This window comes from Orycteropus afer, unplaced genomic scaffold, assembly GCF_000298275.1.
Source record: "Orycteropus afer afer isolate SDZICR_OR568_19922 unplaced genomic scaffold, OryAfe1.0 scaffold00036, whole genome shotgun sequence".
NCBI lineage: Eukaryota > Metazoa > Chordata > Mammalia > Tubulidentata > Orycteropodidae > Orycteropus > Orycteropus afer.
The window spans coordinates 4,360,697-4,379,594 of NW_006921623.1; the positions used below are offsets into that span (position 1 = coordinate 4,360,697).

At 46.5% G+C, this 18,898-nt stretch overlaps 1 protein-coding gene across 1 annotated transcript in view; it reads left to right on the top strand.

Moving 5' to 3' along the window:
- Window positions 1–18,898, top strand: part of DSCAML1 (DS cell adhesion molecule like 1) — a 518,667-nt gene that overhangs the window by 446,428 nt on the left and 53,341 nt on the right. The window contains exons 15-17 of the mRNA XM_042780350.1: window positions 6,954–7,153; window positions 7,743–7,839; window positions 8,469–8,597. Of these exons, the coding sequence (XP_042636284.1) occupies window positions 6,954–7,153; window positions 7,743–7,839; window positions 8,469–8,597 (426 nt within the window). The remainder of the gene's footprint in view (window positions 1–6,953; window positions 7,154–7,742; window positions 7,840–8,468; window positions 8,598–18,898) is intronic.

Sequence of the window (18,898 nt, forward strand, 5' to 3'; positions counted from 1 at the left end):
ATTCCAGACTTAAAGGGCAGCTAGGCACCGTAGTCTCAGGGGTTCCACCAGGCTCCATCAGACCAGCAAACCAGGTCCCTTTTTTTTTTTTTTTTTATGATTTTTGAGTTTTGTTCCACACTGTTCTCCCACTCCACCCAGGATCTCCTACATAGATCCCCCTCTGAGTGGTTGACAGTAGTTGTCACAGGTTTTAATAAAGAAAAAGAAACAGGTAAGATTAATTGTAATATTATATTTAACTCAATGTAGTTAATATATCTAAAATATTAACATTAATATAAAATTGTTAATAAGAGATTTTACATTTCTTTTTTCTTGCTGTGTTTTTGAGATCCAGTGTATGTTATATGATTGCAGTCCATCTCAGTTAGGACTAACCATATTTCAAGTGCTTAATAGCTGCATGTGGCTAGTGGCAACTCTCTTGAACCTTTAACTGGGGCTCTTCAACTCTAGAGTTTTGTGATTAGATGGAGTAGCCTGGCAAGTGACACCTTTAGCCAGTAACGTGGTATGCATGTTTCATCAGATGCTTTCCTTGGAACCAGAGAGGGGCATGCAACCACTGGGGACAGGAATGTTGTTGTTAGCTGCCATTAAGTCTGCCCTTGACTCATGGGACTGCACACACAACTAAATGAAACACTGCTTGGTCCTGAGCCATCCCCATGATAGGTTGTACATTGGACCCTTGTGATCCATAGGATTTTCATTGGCTGATTTTAGAAAGTCGCCAAGCCTTTCTTCCATGTGTGTCTTATTCTGGAAGCTCCACTGAAACATGTTCAGCATCATGGCAACACATTAGCCTCTATAGACACACAGGTGGTGGCTGTATTTGAGGTGCATTGGCTGGGAATTGAACCCAGCTGTCTTGCATGCAAGACAAGAATTCTACCACTGAACCAGCACTGTATAGAGGTGAGGATAGAATCCAGGTTTCTTGAGCAGCTTTCTTGAGCAGCTTGATCAGGTTTCTTGGCAAGCATTTTACACACAGAGACTCCTTTTGTCCATGTAACAACTCTGCAGGGTAGATATCAAGGTTTTTATATTATAGGCCATGCACCTCAGGCTCAGAGAAGTTAAGTATAATGCATTAAAGACCACACAGTTGGTAGAGACAGAAATAGAAACCAAGCCTTCTGTGGTAGTTATGTTTGTGTGTCAGCTTGGCTGGGCCTGGTTGAGTGGCTGGGAAGCTGGTGGTAGTATTCCCCATGATGAGACTGGCAATCAACTCTATGGTGGAACCTACCACAAGCAGCTGAGTAGCTGCCTTTGGGATGTGGTCTACTTCCTGTATATAAGGAGAAGCTTTGAGAATGGTCTCTAGCCTATGGCACGCTTGGACCCTGCATGTAGCCATGTCGTTGCTCACCAGCCTGCTATGCTCTGCCGACCCTGGGACATACAATGGACTTAAGTTAATGGCCTGCCGTGTGGTTTGGTAACATCAGGACTGTGCCTTTTTACTTGTCAGCCTTGGGGCTTCTCAACCTCAGCAGCCAGCAGCTGTCTAAAGAAATGCCTCTAGCTCCAGTGGGTCTGGAGCAAGAGGCAGAGCTGGACCCCAAGGTTGAGGGGCTTTCATCCAGCCCCTAGAGCCTGGTACTTTGAACTTGGACTGAAAGCCTCCAAATTGTACGAATAAACTCCTATTTGTTTAAGCCATCCCATTTGTGGTATATTCTTGTCAGAGCGGTACTAGGTAACCAGAACACCTTCCTAGCCACCAAACCCTTTGCATGGGGTGTGTGGAGTAGAGTGACAAGAGCTGTCTCCCCTTCTCCATAGACAGGCTTCCCTGAGCTAGCCCTGAGCTGTGGGACTATAAAGAGAGCACATGAAGAGAGAGATTGTAAAGAGATTGTGACGTGTGATGTTCATTGCCATGATTAGCAGCCAAGCTGGTGGGAGTATGAAAGGAGCCCAGTCCGAGTTCTGGGTGTTTTTATGCAGGGCTGAGGGCCCTGCATAAATGGAGAGAATGGATAAATGAAGAAAAGTTTGAAGTTGTCAAAGACTTCATATTATTTAAAAAAAAAAAAAAGAACTTCATATTACTTGGTTCTGCAATCAACACCAATGGAAGCAGCAGTCAAGATATCAGACAACGTATGTTGTTGTTGTTGTTATGTGCCGTCGAGTCAGCCCCGACTCATAGCGACCCCTCCTTGGGTTTCCGAGGCAGTTATCACTACGGAAGTAGGATTGCCCAACCTTCCTTCCGAGGAGTGGCTGGTGGGTTTGAACCGCCAGCCGTCTGGTTAGCAGGCAAGTGTCTTAGCCACTATGCTACCAGAGCTCCCCAGACAACATATAGAACTGGGCAAATCAACTGCAAAAGACCTTTTTCAAGTGCTGAAGAGCAAAGATATCTCCTTGAGGACTAAGGTACACCTGACACAAGCCATGGCATTTTCAATCTCCTCATATGCATGTGAGAGGTGGACAATGAATAAGGAAGACCAAAGAAGAGTTGATGCTTTTGAGCTGTGATACTGGTGAAGAATACTGAAAGTACCATGAACTGCTAAAAGAACTAACAAATCTGTCCTGGAAGAAGTGCAGCCGGAATGCTCCTTGGAAGTGAGAATGGCCAGACTTTGTCTCACCTACTTTGGTCATGTTGTAAGAAGGAACCATTCCCTAGAGAAGGATATCATGCTTGGTAAAGTGGAGGTCAATGAAAGAGTGGAAGGCCCTCAACAAGATGGATTGACACAGTGGCTACAATGATGGGCTCAGGTATAGTAAGGATCGTGGAGCTGGCACAGGACTGGGCAGTGTTTTGGTCACTCTGCTGTGCATGAGATCACTATGAATTTTGATGACTCGACAGCACCTAACAACAATGAGGGGCCAGTGGGCTCTGGGGCCTGTCCAGGATCTCTGGAGACCCTCCTGCCTCTGGCTGCCCAATGGCTATCACTCTAAACACACCTGATTGAGAAGACAAGCTCCCTGAGGTAGTACCAACGTGTATGGATGCATGGGGTGTGCACTGTTCAAAGGTGCACACCAAGGAGACAAGTGATGCACCAAGGCTGCATCCAACCAAAATCAAACCAAACCCACTCCTATCGAGTCAAATCTTTTCGGAAGCAGATTGCCACATCTTTCTCCCCCACAAGGCACTGGTGGGTTCAATCTGCCAACCTTTTGGTTAGCAGCCAAGTGCTTTAACCACTGCATCACTACGACACACTGGGCTGCATCCACTGCCTTATAATTTGCATGCAGGCCCTGGATAGCCCAGTGTTGCCCTATCTGGATTGCAGAACAGGGGTGTGCTGCTGGCTTCTTATTCTGGTGCACAGCTTTGCAGGCATCCTATCAAAGAAGGACTCTTCCTTTTCCTTCCTTGCTCTAGACTCTGACCAGCACCGAGACTTGACCCTGCCCCACACCCCTTCACACACAAACACATGCACACACACACACACACACACATATACACAGAGTCCTCTGCCCAGATAGCCCCAACTCCTCTGTGGCATTAACAGCAACCTTTCAGGACCCAGAAAGGCCTCAGGACCAAGAGGACCAAGCTGCCCAGATGTCCCAGGGCCCTAGCCCTATGGGAAAGCAGAAACAGCCCACATGCCTCTCCTCCCACCACAACCCCTCCCCCCGCGTTTCAATCCTCCAGTGAAAATGGAGGCATCTGCAATGCAAAGCCCGACTTGTTGATGTAAAATCTTACTCTATATTCTACCCAGGTTTATATGAGTGAATTATGCAAATCTTTGATGGAAAAATATTCCTCCACACATCCTTGAGAGTGTAAAACCTTAGTCAATAATTCATACTTGGATGTTTCTGACTGCAGGCTTTTTCTTCATTATAACTTGCACCTAGTTATTTGTCTTTCGCGTTTTATTGTATAGCCTGGTGTAATGCCGTGCATTATAAAATTTATCTGCTTATTATTTGATGAGCCAGGACTGGGGAATGGGCTGAGAGGCTGGTACAGGAGCCTGGGCTAGGGCTCTCCCCTCCTGACAAGATGGCTGGCTGTTTGGTGTGACTTCAGGAAGACAGAAAATTCCTTAACTCCCCTACAGCTATTCGAAATGCCTTCTTACCCCTGATTAGTGTCTCAGGTCACACCATTATGGCTCCATGGTGTCTGACCTTTCTCCAGTGGCTTATTTGTCCTGAAAAGTCCCCAGGCCCTAGAGAGTTGTTTGGGGAGTACTTTGTCTGAGCAAGTCTTCAAAATGGGAGGGGATGGAAGTCCTGAGGACACTGAGAGGGAAGGCAAGGGGCTAGCCATTGAAGTGGAGCAGGAACATGGTACCAGGAGGCAGGGTTGGGGTGCAGGGGTGTAGAGGAGAGGAGAGAGGAGATAGCACACCCCTGTGCACTACAGCCAAAGCAGGCCAGTGATGGGGATATTGAGAGCTGGATCTCTGCTCTGCAAATCTCAATGTGAGGAGGGGTGCTCCCCTAAAGGGAGGGAGTGTTGTCTGATTCTTGCTGCCAACCCAGCCCCTCCCCATTTGTGTATTCTAGAGAGCTAATGAGTGTCCCTCCCAGGGCAAGAGGGACTAGAGCCCTATACTCTGAGAGGCAGGTTTTCCCAGGAAGGTGATGAAGAAAAGGGAAGACAAGGGCAGTTCTACCAATCACACCAGACCACTTCCCTTCCTGGGACTTGCCCCACTTGTTTCTGCTTCTGAGCCTTTGCTCAAGCAGGTTCCACACCCAGGGTGCCCTTCCTCCATTCATTTTCTAAGTTCTGAAAATGACAAAGCCTGTGTACTCCTCCGAGCATATCCTTACCATTCTTTACTGGAATTATTAGTTTTTGTCATCTATTTTCCCCACTAGAGTGAAACTCCCTGAGGTCACAGACTGTGCTTGTCTTGTTCTCTGGTTAGCTCCAGAACCTAGCACAAGGCCTGGCATGTAGTAGGTGCTCAATAAATGCTAGGTGAATGACTGGATGATGCCTTTCCAGTTACCCTTTAGTCAAAATTAATTTCTCCTAACGTTTCCAGGAAATAGTCATCAGATTTTCCTCATACTCAGTGTTGGTCATGCTCATATCTTCCCCTCCCCCTCCTACCCCCTTCTCCTGGAATCACAGGCCCCCAGGTAGCAAGGACCGTGTCTCATTGTCGTGTGTATCCCCTAGCCTGGCATGGTGCCTGGTGATGGCATAGGTGTCCGGTGAGTGTTTTTGAGCTGGACAGAAAGAAAGGGGACAAGATTTCACTGACAGGAGGGACACCTGCCCCTCTGCCCTTCTCCTGTGTGCTCAGGCCCAGAGAAGGAGTCAGTGATGGAGAAGCTTCTCCTTAGGGCAGTGGGAGGGGTCTCCTGATGACCATCCAGGTCCTTGGTTATTTCATGGTGATTGTCTCAGGTCTGTGGTGGGGGTGGGACATCACCTATTAGCTCTGCTTAAGAAAATCAATTGTGATTGGTGCTGGCCAGGGCTGGGGGTCTCAGCTCTTTGGAAGAGACCTGCTGCCTAGAAGCAGGGAAGTAAACAAGATGGCTCCTATGGAGAGAATCTTAACCATAGAGAGGAAGTGAGGCCCCCAATTCTTTAGAGCAGATCGGGGGCCCAGAGATCCCCGGGAGGCCCATGGATAGAATTCAAGGTGGATCCATGAATTTGGAGAGGGGAAATTACATTTTTATTTCATGAACCTAACATTAATTTAGCATTTCCCTGTTTTGAGCATAACAACAACCCACAGCAGTACCAGTACCTACAACTATCACCAAAAGAAATCCAGATGCTTTCATGTCATATCACAGTGGTTGCAGATGTCAAAATATCACATATGCTCATTAGTACTACAAGCTCATGGTACTGTTGTTGTTGTTATGTGCCGTGAAGTCGGACCCAACTCATAGCGACCCCTCCTTGGGTTTCCGAGGCAGTATCAGCTCTGGTAGCATAGTGGCTAAGGCACTTGACTGCTAACCAGAAGACTGGCGGTTCAAACCCACCAGCCACTCCTTGGAAGGAAGATGGGGCAATCTACTTCCATAGTGATACTGCCTCAGAAACCCAAGGAGGGGTCACTATGAGTCGAGTCCGACTCGACGGCACACCACCACAACAACAACAATCACTACGGAAGTAGATTGCCCCATCTTCCTTCCGAGGAGGGGCTGGTGGGTTTGAACCGCCAGCCTGCTGGTTAGCAGTCAAGTGCCTTAGGCACTGCGCTACCATAGACTCACTAAATCAGTTGCTGTGGAGTAGCATTTAACCATTAACTGTTTGCTCTACCCAGGAACCTCACGATTAGATTTCTTAAAGAGTAATAAAGAAGCAAGCCTTGGTGGTGAAATGGTTAAGCACTCAGCTGGTAACCAAAAGGTCTTCAGTTCAAACCCTGCATCCTTGCTGCAGGAGAGAGATGTGGCATGTTGCTTCTGTAAAGATTTACAGGCTTTGAAACCCTAGGGGCAGTTCTACTCTATTCTGTAGGGTTGCTATGAGTCAGAATTGACTTAACAGCAATGGGTTTGGTTTGGTTTTTAATGAAGAACATATATTGATATATAGAACATATATTGATACATGATATACTGTATAAGTTTTCTTTTTAATGTTTTTAATATTTATCTAACCATATTTCAATATAATTGGTTGTATTTTGTGTATTTAAAAACATTCTGAGATGGGTCCACTGGCTTCACCAGAGGGGTCTATGAATATGAGAACCCTTGGTGTAGAGAGTGGCTGCCCCAATCATGGATGAGGAGAAAAAGAAGGGAACAGGCAAGGGGGTTTCCTACAGTTTCCTCTCCACCTTTATTAAACCCTCTTGAAGGAGCTGAGGTGCTCTGAGGGTGGCACGGAGCAGCAGGGGACAGACAGGGGCGGGGGTCTCTGAGATGGGAAAGTCCCTCCCCCTCTTCTGGCTTCCGGCTCCTGACCCTGACTGGGACCTCCTGCACCTCCTACCTTCCCCTAGTCCCAGCGATGATCACCTCCCACCCCAACACCACCATTGCCATCAAGGGCCATGCGAAGGAGTTGAACTGTACAGCGCGGGGTGAGCGGCCCATCATCATCCGCTGGGAGAAGGGAGACACGGTCATTGATCCCGACCGTGTTATGCGGTACGCCATTGCCACCAAGGACAATGGAGATGAGGTTGTGTCCACTCTGAAGGTGAGCACCCACCCCCAGTCCTAGCTGGACTCTGACACTCAGAGAGTGAGGCACACTCAACCATTACATCTGTGCCCCTATCCACACCCCAAAAAAGTACCTCCTCTTTCTCACTTATTTCCCTTCTCCATCCAGGACTCTGCCTTAGAACCTCACTGGATCTCCTTTTTGCCAACACCACAGCCATTAACTGTGGACCCTCAGTACCTCCCTTGCTCCTGGGACACCCTCAGCCCTTCCCTCCCTCCTGTGACTTCCTCAGTCTCTCCCTCTCTCTCTCCTGAGACCCACTCAATCTCTCCCTTCCTCCCTCCTGGTACCCCTCAGTCCCTCCTTCCCTCATGGGACCCCTATAGTTCCTCTCTCCCTTTTGGGACTCCTTAGTCCCTCCCTGCATGGACCTCTCCAAACTTTGTTCTTTGGAACCCAGTGGGAATAGGACCCCTTGACAAAGTCCCTGTGGGTCCCCCTCCCAGAACAAGACAGCCTGCTGATCTCCCCTCAAGTGGGCTCCCTTCAGCTGACCAGCTCTAAAAATCTCTTCCCATTTTCTTCCTCTCTCCTTCTCCTTCTGCTGACCCTCTCCCAGCTCAAACCAGCTGACCGTGGGGACTCTGTCTTCTTCAGCTGCCATGCCATCAACTCTTATGGAGAGGACCGGGGCTTAATCCAGCTCACTGTGCAAGGTACCCTCACCTGCCCCACCATTCCCAACCTGCTTCCCCAGAGACCCAGGTGCCCATAGCTAACTCTACCTCAGATATCAGGGACATCACTCACACCATGGCAGAGGATGACAGGAAATGGCCTTCTGGGGAAAAACCCTCCCTCCTACCCAGGCTGGAGAGAGAAGGGCCTGTCCAGGACACTTCAAACCATGAAGATTTGCAATAGCTATGGCCCACTGGAGTCCACTGCCAGTTCCAGAAGGCAGGGCTGGGGTGGGGTCAGGGGGTAGTGCTGGTTCATGGGCTCAGACTCCAGAGGAGGTGTGGGAAGAGAAACTCAAGGTGGATACTCTGAGGGGGAAAAAGGCCATGAGCTTCGAGGAATCCCTAAGAAAGGGCCTGCCTGCTCCCAGCTGAGGAAAAAAGGACAAGACAGAGGATCAACCTGGGCCTCCTCTGAGTCCTGATGCTGGGTCTCCCCCTACCCCCACCTTGCTGAGACCCCAGAGCTGCTAGGACCTTGACTAGACCAGGTAACATCAGCCCCCCAGGGGTGCCGCAGAACCCTGGCCCTCTCTAGGGGTAAGCAAGAGGCCAAGCTCTCTGCTATCACCCTCACTTCTGCCTCTCCTCCTATCACACCCTAGAGCCCCCTGATCCCCCAGAGCTAGAGATCCGGGAGGTGAAGGCCCGGAGCATGAACCTGCGCTGGACTCAGCGATTTGACGGGAACAGCATCATCACGGGCTTCGACATTGAATACAAGAACAAATCAGGTAGGAGCTGGGTCAGGAATGTGAGGGTTCTGCTGAGCACAGCCCCAGGCCACATTCCCTGCCAGTGCCCCACTGAGTGGGACAGCCCCTGGGGCCTCAGGGCTGCACAGGCAAGGCATACACCTACCAGCATGCAAGTACCTGTGCTTCCAAAGGGAGAGACGCTCTGGTAATACTAGAGCCCAGGGAACAGAAGGAGGGACTCCTAGTTGATGTGAGGGGGTGTTCACGCCTCCTTTCCAGGATTGTCCCTGGTCCAAGGCCCAAAAGGGTGGTTTGATTTTTGCAAGTTTAAAGCACCTGTGTCCAGGAGCTGTGGATGTTTTCTATTGGACCAGTAGCATTATGAGTTTGGCTGGATCATCTGGGCATTCTGTGTTTGGGATGATTGGGGTTCAGAAAGCTAGACCTTCCCACGAGTGAGTTGTTGGGGTTTGAGAGTACCTGGAAAGGCTGAGATCTAAGTCTCCTCCTCCTGGAAGCCTTCCTAGCCACTCCTGTGAGGCTGCCTTTGTCACTGTGAAACAGTAGAAGGCAGAGAGGTCAGAAGACTGAGTCTCTGAGGAGCAGATGATGGGGCCCCACAGTTGGGCAGCAGGAATAGCAAGGAGGGTCCTCAAAGGGGACAAGAGACCTGCAGAATGAACCAAGCCAAAAAAGAGTCATAGGTGCTCATGTTTGTATATGTATTGACTCTCTGGAAGGTGCATAAGCAACGAGTAATGAGGGGTTGCCTCTGAGAGAGGACCTGAGAGACTTCAAGGCAGGAGTGAACTTTCTTTTGTAACTTTTGAATTCAATACCATAAGCTTGCATTCGCTTTTCAAAATAATATTAAAATAAAACTTAATGTTGAAATGACAAATACTGTGTAATATTTGTGTGTGTATTTACCACAATAAATATAAAGTAAAACAATTCAAAAGCTAGTCTGGAGAATTCAAGCCTCCTTAGTTCTCCCTCCCTCATCAATTCCAACTCATCCTTCAAGTCTTAGTTAGATCTGAGGGTTTGTTTTCTCTAACACCTCCCAGGCAGCCCCCTACACACATCCCCCTTAGCACAGCATATGGTCACTGTCTGTCTATCCTCTCCTCTGGACTGGCCATGTCTTATTCCTTATTGTATTCTCAGCATAAGGCCTGGACACAAGGGAGATGCTGAGCAAATTTTTGTTAAGTGCTTTAAAATGAGACACAGTAAAGCAAATCTTGGGAAGCAATTCAGTCTTAAGCATTGGGTTGTTCATCTTTGATGCAGGTTTCTACAAAGCAGAGCCCTACCATGAAAAACTAACAGTGTAGCTGTAGAGAAGAGTTAGGTCACAGTCATAGCCATCCAAGAGTTTAACCTGAGTGCAGGAAAGGCTGGATTGAAAGGAAGTGGACCAAGATCTCAGGGAATGGGTTAAGATACAGCACAAGCAAGGGCGTCGTGCCCTCTAGGGAACAGCAAGTGGTCTAGCAAGAGCTCATAAACACAATTGATGGGAAATAAGCTTAAAAAGTGCTTTGGGAAAAGAGAACCTACAGATTGGGAAAAAATATTTGGTAATAACATATCTGACAAGGGACTTATCTCTAGAATTTATAGAACACTCCAACACCTCAATAACAAAAAGACAAACAATCCAATTAAAAAATGGGCAGAAGACATGAACAGACACTTCACCAAGGAGGATATTCAAGCGGCCAACAAACATATGAAGAAATGCTCACGATCATTAGCTATTAGAGAGATGCAAATCAAAACAACAATGAGATACCATCTTGCTCCAGCACTAGTATCAAAGTTCAACAAGACAGAAAATAACAAATGCTGGCGAGGTTGTGGAGAGATTGGGACTCTCATACACTGCTGGTGGGACTGTAAAATGGTACAACCATTGTGGAAAGCAGTATGGCGATTCCTTCAAAAGTTGGAGATACAAATACCATTTGACCCAGCCATCCCATTACTAGGTATATACCCTAAAGAAGTGAGAGCCATAACAAGAACAGATATATGCACGCCGATGTTCATCGCAGCACTATTTACAATAGCCAAAACTTGGAAACAACCTAGATGTCCAACAACTGAGGAATGGATAACCAAACTTTGGTACATTCACACAATGGAATACTATGCAACGCTAAAGAATAATGTAGAATCTGCAAAACACCGCATAACGTGGATGAACTTGGAGGACATTATGCTGAGCGAAATAAGTCAGTCACAAAAGGACAAATATTGTATTAGTCCGTTATTGTAAAAGTTAAGGAAATGTTTATATATTGGAGGACATTTTCTTTGTTGGTTACCAGGGGTGGGAGGGAAGAGGAGGGAATGCTGTTAGATAGATAGAGATAAATATTGATTTGGGTGAAGAGAAGGGCAATGTACCAAATGTGAGTGACCAATATGGCAGCATTGAGGATGAGAAAGACAGAGAGAGTTACATGGGCAGTACAAACAACAAATATGAACCCCTTTGTAAATACAATACTGAGTTGTTAATGAAAGCAAATATGGGTATAGGGACGGATAGATGGGTGAACAAGCTAAACAATTATGTATGTCTAAATGGAGAGTGTATCCAAGATCATATACAGGGTTGGCAGAAAATGGGCCTCTCGAAGAGTATGAAGGGATGGACACTGGGAGGAGGTGACTGTGGGGGGGAAGTGGGAGGGGAGCTGCTGCATTGTAAATTTTGGTCAATGACATGAGACAAAGTATATGTGAACTGCTGTATGAAAAGTGAATTTACTCTGTAAATCTTCACCCAAATCCTAATAAAAAAAAAAAAAAAAAGTGCTTTGGGGCAAGCTTGTGGGAGAGGCCTCCAGGATGAGCTTTCATTTTGTTGGGGAAGGTAATTGAGAACCCCTAACTGTGTTTAAGCTCCCAGAGAGCGACTGGAGCAAAATGCCACCTTGGAAAGATTCACCTGCCATCGCTTATATACCTGAAGGATGTATATGAGTTGAAGGAATTGGTACCCAAGAGATGAGCAAGGAGGCTGGGGAGAGGGGTGAGCAGCAGAACCCTGGAGGAGAGAAAGGACACGTAGAGAAGACAGCAAACCGTGTCCGTCTCATGTCTCAGAATTTCTTGAGGCTGGACTCAAGCTCCCCAGGAGTCAAAAAGGAAGGAGTGGCCTGTAGACCAACATCTCCATCTGGCGGTGCATGCTCCATCTCTCTGCCGGCTGATATGATTGGCAGGGCTCTGCTTGTATCTGGGGATCGGTGGTGAATGCCTGGTTGTCCCCAGCATCCTCTACCACACTACTCCTTGTAACTGCCTCCCTGCCCACTCCCCCTTTGCTGACCACTCTCTGATGTGTGGAAACATTTCTGAAGGCACGGCACTCCTCAGCAGGACGAAGCTGAGAATGTTGTACATCTGAAGAGCAGCGCAGGAGAGGCAGGCAGGGAAGATGCCATTTCCAAGCATATCCATGTCTTCCTGCAACCCCACTAGATCCCTGGACAGGATAGGAACTTTCATGCCTCAGGCCAGAGCCTGGAATGCCAAGATGGGTGGGTAGGCTTGTTTTCAGTTGCATTGAGTCAGCTCTGACTCGTGGCAAACCCATGTACAACAGAACAAAACATGACCCGGTCCTGCACTGTCTTCCAGCACTATGTCAGATAACTCTCTGTTGTGGTCCATGGAGTTTTCATTGGCTGATTTTTGAAAGATCACCAGCCCTTCCTTCTAGTCTATCTCAGTCTGGAAGCTCCACTGATACCTGTCCATAGGTGACCTTGCTGGTGTTTGAAATACCATTGGCATAGCTTCCAGCATATAGCAACATGCTAGCCATCACAGTACAACAGATGGGTGGTGCTTGAGGGGGCATAATGAAAACTCAGCCTCAGACTCTCCCTTCAACAGTTCTTTGTACCTTAAAACAATAAATAAATAAGTCACAGGATCAAGACTATTGAAAAGCCAGCTGGTTCTTGCCCCTGCCTTTGAGTGGGGCTGCTTCAGACCAGCCCTCCCAGATAAGCATCTGTTGCATCCTGGGTCATTTAGAAAAAGGAGTCCCCTGGCCTCCTTCCCTTGCCCATGATGACTTCACCAAACCCTTGCTTCCATGAGAACTGCAGGGAGTTGTCACTGGAGCCAGACAGAGGTCATGAGCACAGCCCAGCTTCCTCATCTGCAGGGTGGGAACAGTAGTACCCGCCTCACAGGACTGTGTTGAGGATGAAGGAAGATAGAACATCTAGCACAGGACTAGTGCAGACCTTGAATAAATGGAAGTTCCTTTCCCCTTTCTAGCTCAAATACTTCATGTGGCAATTTATAGTCCTGTGGGACTTGCAGACTGAAATCTATGTGTCTGTCAGCCAGCAATATGTACTAAGTGCCTTTTTTTTTTTTTTTTTTTTTGCAGAATCATGCACCAGCCACGGGGTAGGGAAAGAAAAAAAAAAAATAGGAAACAGAATGTTGCCCTTGGAGCTTACAATGCAGTTGGAGTGAGGGCACACACAGGCACACACTTGCACCATGACAAAGCACTAGCTTATCAAATGTAATACACCACAAACTGTATTATGTGAGAACTGGGAAAGGTATCCAGAAGAACAAAAGGGTGACTTAAAGGGTAGAAAGTATATGTGCATGTGTGAGTGTGCATGCATGTATGTGGTGTGTCTGAGTAGGCCTAACCCTGCATCTGGGGTTTAGGGGGCCAAGAACTTTTCTCAAAGTAGAAAATGAGTTGACCAAGTGTCAGAGCTGTGCAATCCTTAGCAAGCTGTGTCCCCTCTTTGGGGATCTCTTTTCTAGAAAATGGAGGCAATCACCCCTAATTCGCAGGGTGGTCATAAGGATTAGGTGAGTATGTTACCTTACATGGAACTGCCTTGCACAGAGCTTGGCACATCTCTGTATCCTTTCCCAGCTCCCCATCCTGTGTCTCTGCTCCTTCTTCTGTTCCTCTTGCCCCAGACTACACCCATCCTGGGTCTGGAACGTCTGCTTCTGACCTCATTCTTTGCCTCCACTCTGCCTTTGCCAGGTTTTCTGCCATGTTGCTCATCATGTTAATTTTCCAAGGGAAATTACCAAGTCTGCCCTTTCTAAGCCATCCCATTCACGCTGACTTCCCCTGGCCCCAGGCAGCAGACTAATAATACATGAGTGCTGAATGATAAATAGCACCGTCCACACAAATCTGTCAGATGGCGCTGTGTGGATTTAAAAATGCAGACACCAAATTCTGCCTCTGTTCCCCAAGCAAAGAGCAGGGATGGATTCTTTGAGAATGGCCTCTAAGTCCGGGAGGCAGCCTCATCGTGTGAGCAGGAGTGTGGCTGTGAGAGGGACTGGTGGTGAGATGTTATGAGCTGTCCCTGTGACTCAGGGAACCTGTTCTCTGTGCTGCAGAGAGATTGTCATGAGGGGCTCAGAGCCATGATGCATGGAGAAAATCAGAGATGCAGAATGGATTTGTTTCCCAGGCACAGACAGCTAAATGCTCCAGATGTGGCTTTTGTCCAAGTGCTCCTCCCCCTACACTGAATATGTCTCCAGAAAAATCAGACTCCCGATCCCCTCTCAGCACGCAGCCCGCAGAGTAGAAGGCACTGACATCTCCCTAGCCGCTTTCTTATTTTTTAAGAAGAATATTTTGCATTATAAACCCTTTGATGAAGAAAGGGAGAGAGAGCCCTTAATGAAATATGTTAATCTGGGTAAGCCAGGCTCATATGAAAGAGAATATTAAAAGAGACAATATTCACCAAAGCCAGCCCTGTTCTCTGAAAGAACTGAAAAGGAAAGGGGAGAAAAACAGAGCCCCTTGATTTTAGCTATTTAGGGTCAGGGAGATGGCAGTGATCAAGTTTGGAAAATGGGCTAAAGGACTCCAGATTTTACTCTGATGCGTTAGCCTAGAAGGGTTGTGGGGAGAGAGCTGTTTTGTGCCAACATCAGAGATGATTTGGGAACACAGGATCAAATCCACCTGCAAACTATTGGCAAAAAGCAGGAAAAGAAAAAAAAACTCACAGTTGTCAAGTCAGATCCAACTCATAGAGACCCCTCCTTGGGTTTCCGAGGCGATATCACTACAAAAGTAGATTGCCCAGTCTTCCTTCTGAGGATTGGTTGGTGGGTTTGAACCTCCAGCCTTCTGGTTAACGGTAAGTGCCTTAGGCACTATGCCACCAGAGCTCCCTGAGTAAGGCAAGGAAGGGTATTTATTATAACTACAAAATACAGAGGAACTAACTCTAAGTCCAAAGGGAAGGAAAAAATATGTCTGTGATCTCTCGCCAGCATTCCAAGTGTGTGTGTGGTGGGGGTGGGGGGCAGCCAAAGTTTTATTCAGGAGGCTTAGCATCTCCTTGGGCAGTTGCCACTGAAACTGTACTATCCATAGGGGTTGCTTTGTATGCATGAGCCAGATGTTGCAGGCCTGAGTCATGTTAAGAAAATATGTCTTTATTCTAAAAGCAAGAAAAACTATGTTGTGAATGGATTGTGGCCCGTCCCGTCCCAAAATATGTGTTGTTACCCTAGTCCTTACACCTGTGCATGTAATCCCATTTGGGAACAGGGTTTCCTTTATTATATTAATAAGGGCATATCCCTATAGGATTTGCCCTTTGCCTAATCACCTCTGAGATATAAAAGGTACGGATTAGAAACAGGAGTAAGCACAGACAGAGGAAGAGAAATGCTACATGGAGGTACCAAGGAACTAGGAATAGAAGCTGAAAGAGATGAAGGCCTTCTCCCAGAACCAACAGAGAAAGAGACAGAGGGAGCTTTCCTCTACAGCTGGTGCCCTGGATTCAGATTCTAGACTCCTGAACTGTGAGAAAATAAATGTCTGTTTTTTAAGGCTACCCACTTGTGATATTTCTGTTAGAATAGCTCTAGGAAACTGAGACAACTATTGAGGGATTTTATGTATGGAGATGACTGTGTCATAGTTTTGTTTTGGAAAGACCACTCGCAGTGCTTGGCCTATGAGAGGGGCTCAATCATGTTTGTACATGAATGATGGGCGCAGCATGGAAGATGGGTTGATGAGGCACACAGTGGATGCTAGGAGGCCAGTTCGGAGGTTATTTCCCTGGTCCAAGTGAGGATGAAACTGGTTTGGCCTGGAGAGAGCTGGAGATGGAGAGAAGTGGAAAGATTTAAGAGATCCTTAGTTCATACAATCTATAGGACTTGATAGGGAAGAAGAGAGAAAAAAGAGTCAAGAATAACATTGAAGTTTTTGGCACAGCCTGATGGATGGTGGTGCCATTCCCTAAGACAGGAAACCCAGGAAGGAGGGGATTTACAGGGTCAAGAGTTCTGTTTTGGAGGTGTTGAGTTTGAGGTGCCTTTGAAACACCCAAAAGGAGTCATCAAGTAAACAGTAGGTTATAAGATTTGGGGTTCAAAGGAGAAATCCAAGCTGGGTACAAATCTGTGGATTATCTTTCTATAGATGGACCCAGAAGCCGTAGTGGGAAAAGTACATGAAGTGAGTAAATGTAGAACCTTGAAGAACTCTGTCAATGGTAGGGTAGAGGAAGATGCACTTGCAAAGGAGACATTGACCCAAGAGCTAAGAGAAAAAACACAGACTGTTATATCAGGAAAGCCAAGGGAGGAACATTCTAAGAAGGGAGAAGTCCAAATGCTAAACACACCTAAGAGGTCAAGTGAGAAATGAGACCTGAAAAACATTGTCTTAGTTGCCTAGTGCCGCTGTAAAACAAATACCAAATGTGGGTGGCTTTGCAGAACAGAAATTTATTTTCTCAAAGTTCTGGAGGCTAAAAGTACCAATCAGCATCTCAGCTATATCAGTTCCTTACTTATTGGTAGCCCTGGGCATTCCTTGGTTTCTTGGGGTTCATTGGCTTGTAGACGATCCTCACATGATAGTGCCTAAGGCACTTGACTGCTAACCAGAAGGCTGGCGGTTCAAACCCACCAGCCACTCCTCAGAAGGAAGGTTGGGCAATCCTACTTCCATAGTGATACTGCCTCGGAAACCCAAGGAGGGGTCGCTATGAGTCGGGGCTGACTCTATGGCAAATAACAACAACATGTTATCTCTGTATCTATTCTGCTTTTTTGTATATAAAACTCAGAAGTGATTATGTTTAGGATCCACCCTACACTAGCATGGCTTCATTAGCATAACAAAAGAAAATCCTGTCTCCAAACAGGTATACATCCACGGGTAAAATGGCTAGGAATACAACACATATTTTGAAGGGACAGAGTCCTTGGGTGGTGCAAAGGTTAATGTGCTTACTTCTAACTGAAAAGTTGACAATTCAGGTCCACCCAACAGGCAGCTCGGAAGAAAGGCCTGACAATCTCCTTCCAAAAAATTTGCCATTTAAAACCTGTGGAGCACAATTCCGCTCTGGCACATGTGGGGTCACCATGAGTCAGAATCAACTCAAGGGCAACTGATTTGATTTTTCTTCTTCTTTCTTTGTTTCTTTTTCTTTCTTTTTTTTTTTTTTTTTTTTACAGGAGGGGTGGGCACAATTCAATCCATAACAAACTTCCATTGCATTTGGTGACATGGAGGTCACCTGAATCATGGAGAAATGACATTGATGTCATAAGAGGGTAAGAGGAGTAAATGGGCTATATTTAAACTATCCAGCATAGCACCTGGCACATCGCAGGTGCTTAGTGAATACCATGGCCTCTTTTCCTCAGCCCTCTGTTTTCAGAGACATCATGTTGACTGAGTCTCTTCCCTCAGCCTGCACTCATCAAAAATGAATGCAGTGGCTCATGCTCATTCTGCCTCTCCTATAAACATGGGCAAATCAAATATGATTTCTGAGCTGGCACCAGCTCCCAGGATGTCACAGAGAGACATAAACACCTGCCTCCACACTGCTAGCCCATTCAGTCCCAAATCAGGGAGGTGCCCACAGTAGGTAGGAGCCTGCACATTTGCAGTTCTGGCTTAACCTGTCAGGCACAGAGTGACTCTCTGGGTGGCTAGGGTGTTTTAAAAGGCAAGGAGAAGGCAGTGTGTTTCTGAGCTTCCATGGCCCGCCATTTTGTCACTTTGGCTCATGAAACCACAGGATTAAATGCAAAGCTACAGATGGGGAGCTGGGCCGATGCCCTTCACAGATGCTGAGGCTAGGCATCAATTGCTAAAAGTGTTTCTTGTTTTTTTTTTTTTTTAATATCAAAACTTCAATTAACCAGAATTTGGAGGAATGGGACAATCTCAAGATTAATCAAGCATTAGCTTTTTAAAAAATCTACATCAAAATATTTCTAGGAGAAAAAATATATCTAGAATGTGTTAGCATCCTTTACTGATTTAGGAATTAAACAGTAGAGAATACAATTTAATCTTTTCTACTGAGAATTTTTCAGGCTGCTGTACTGTGGATTTAGAAGGCATGGAAAATTAGGCTGAATAGTGGTATTAGGGACATGCCCTGGAAATATTTTTAAGCCCTACTATCAGCTTGTTTCCTTATGATCCCCTTTTCTCTTTTCAAAGTGAAGTGCCAATAAATGGTACTGGTTATGAATTCTGGGTTTGCAAGGTCCTAGCTGAGTCATTGCTGTAACAGCAACCTCTTCCATTTTTATCTGGAATCCCCTGGTGGGTACACAACAAAATTAAATTGAATGAATGACTGGATTTCTCTGGAAGTACAGGGTGTTTACTGCCACAGTATCCCTAAGTAGCATTTATCTGGTATTTTTCATGTTCTACAGTGTTGCTAAACATTAGCCTTGGAATGGACTGCCAGTCTCCCTGGATAAATCATGAACATGCTAATTAATGTCTTGATTGTTCCTGGCCCCAAAGAGTTGGAGACCTTCCTCCTGATGGTAAAGGAAGGAGGGTAGGGTTTAGGCTGAGGACTCTGGCACTTGATCTTCAATCACCCTCATCATCAATGAGCAACACTCAAGACCACCACCTTAAAAGTATCCAAGGAATGGAAAAACAGAAGCCTATGCTTGGCTTCCTACTTTGCACAAGGACCCCTGGGTGGGTGAGGTATTTCACACTAAGAGCAGGTCACTGATATGGGAGAGACCAGAGCACTGACCAGCTTCTCAAAGATAGCGAGCAAATGGTGACCTTAGAAAAGACCTTGGGAAACTGCTCCTCTGACCCCTGTCTTAGGTTTAAGTTAACAAGCTGGCCAGTGGCTGAGGAGAGTCAGGATCCTGATTCTCCATCCATTCAGTGTATTTTCTCCTCACCTTTCTCAGGCATCCATCGGTCTGGCAAGCTTGAGCTTCATGGAGTAGACCCTTTGCATTCTCTGCAAAGTTGCAAACCGTGT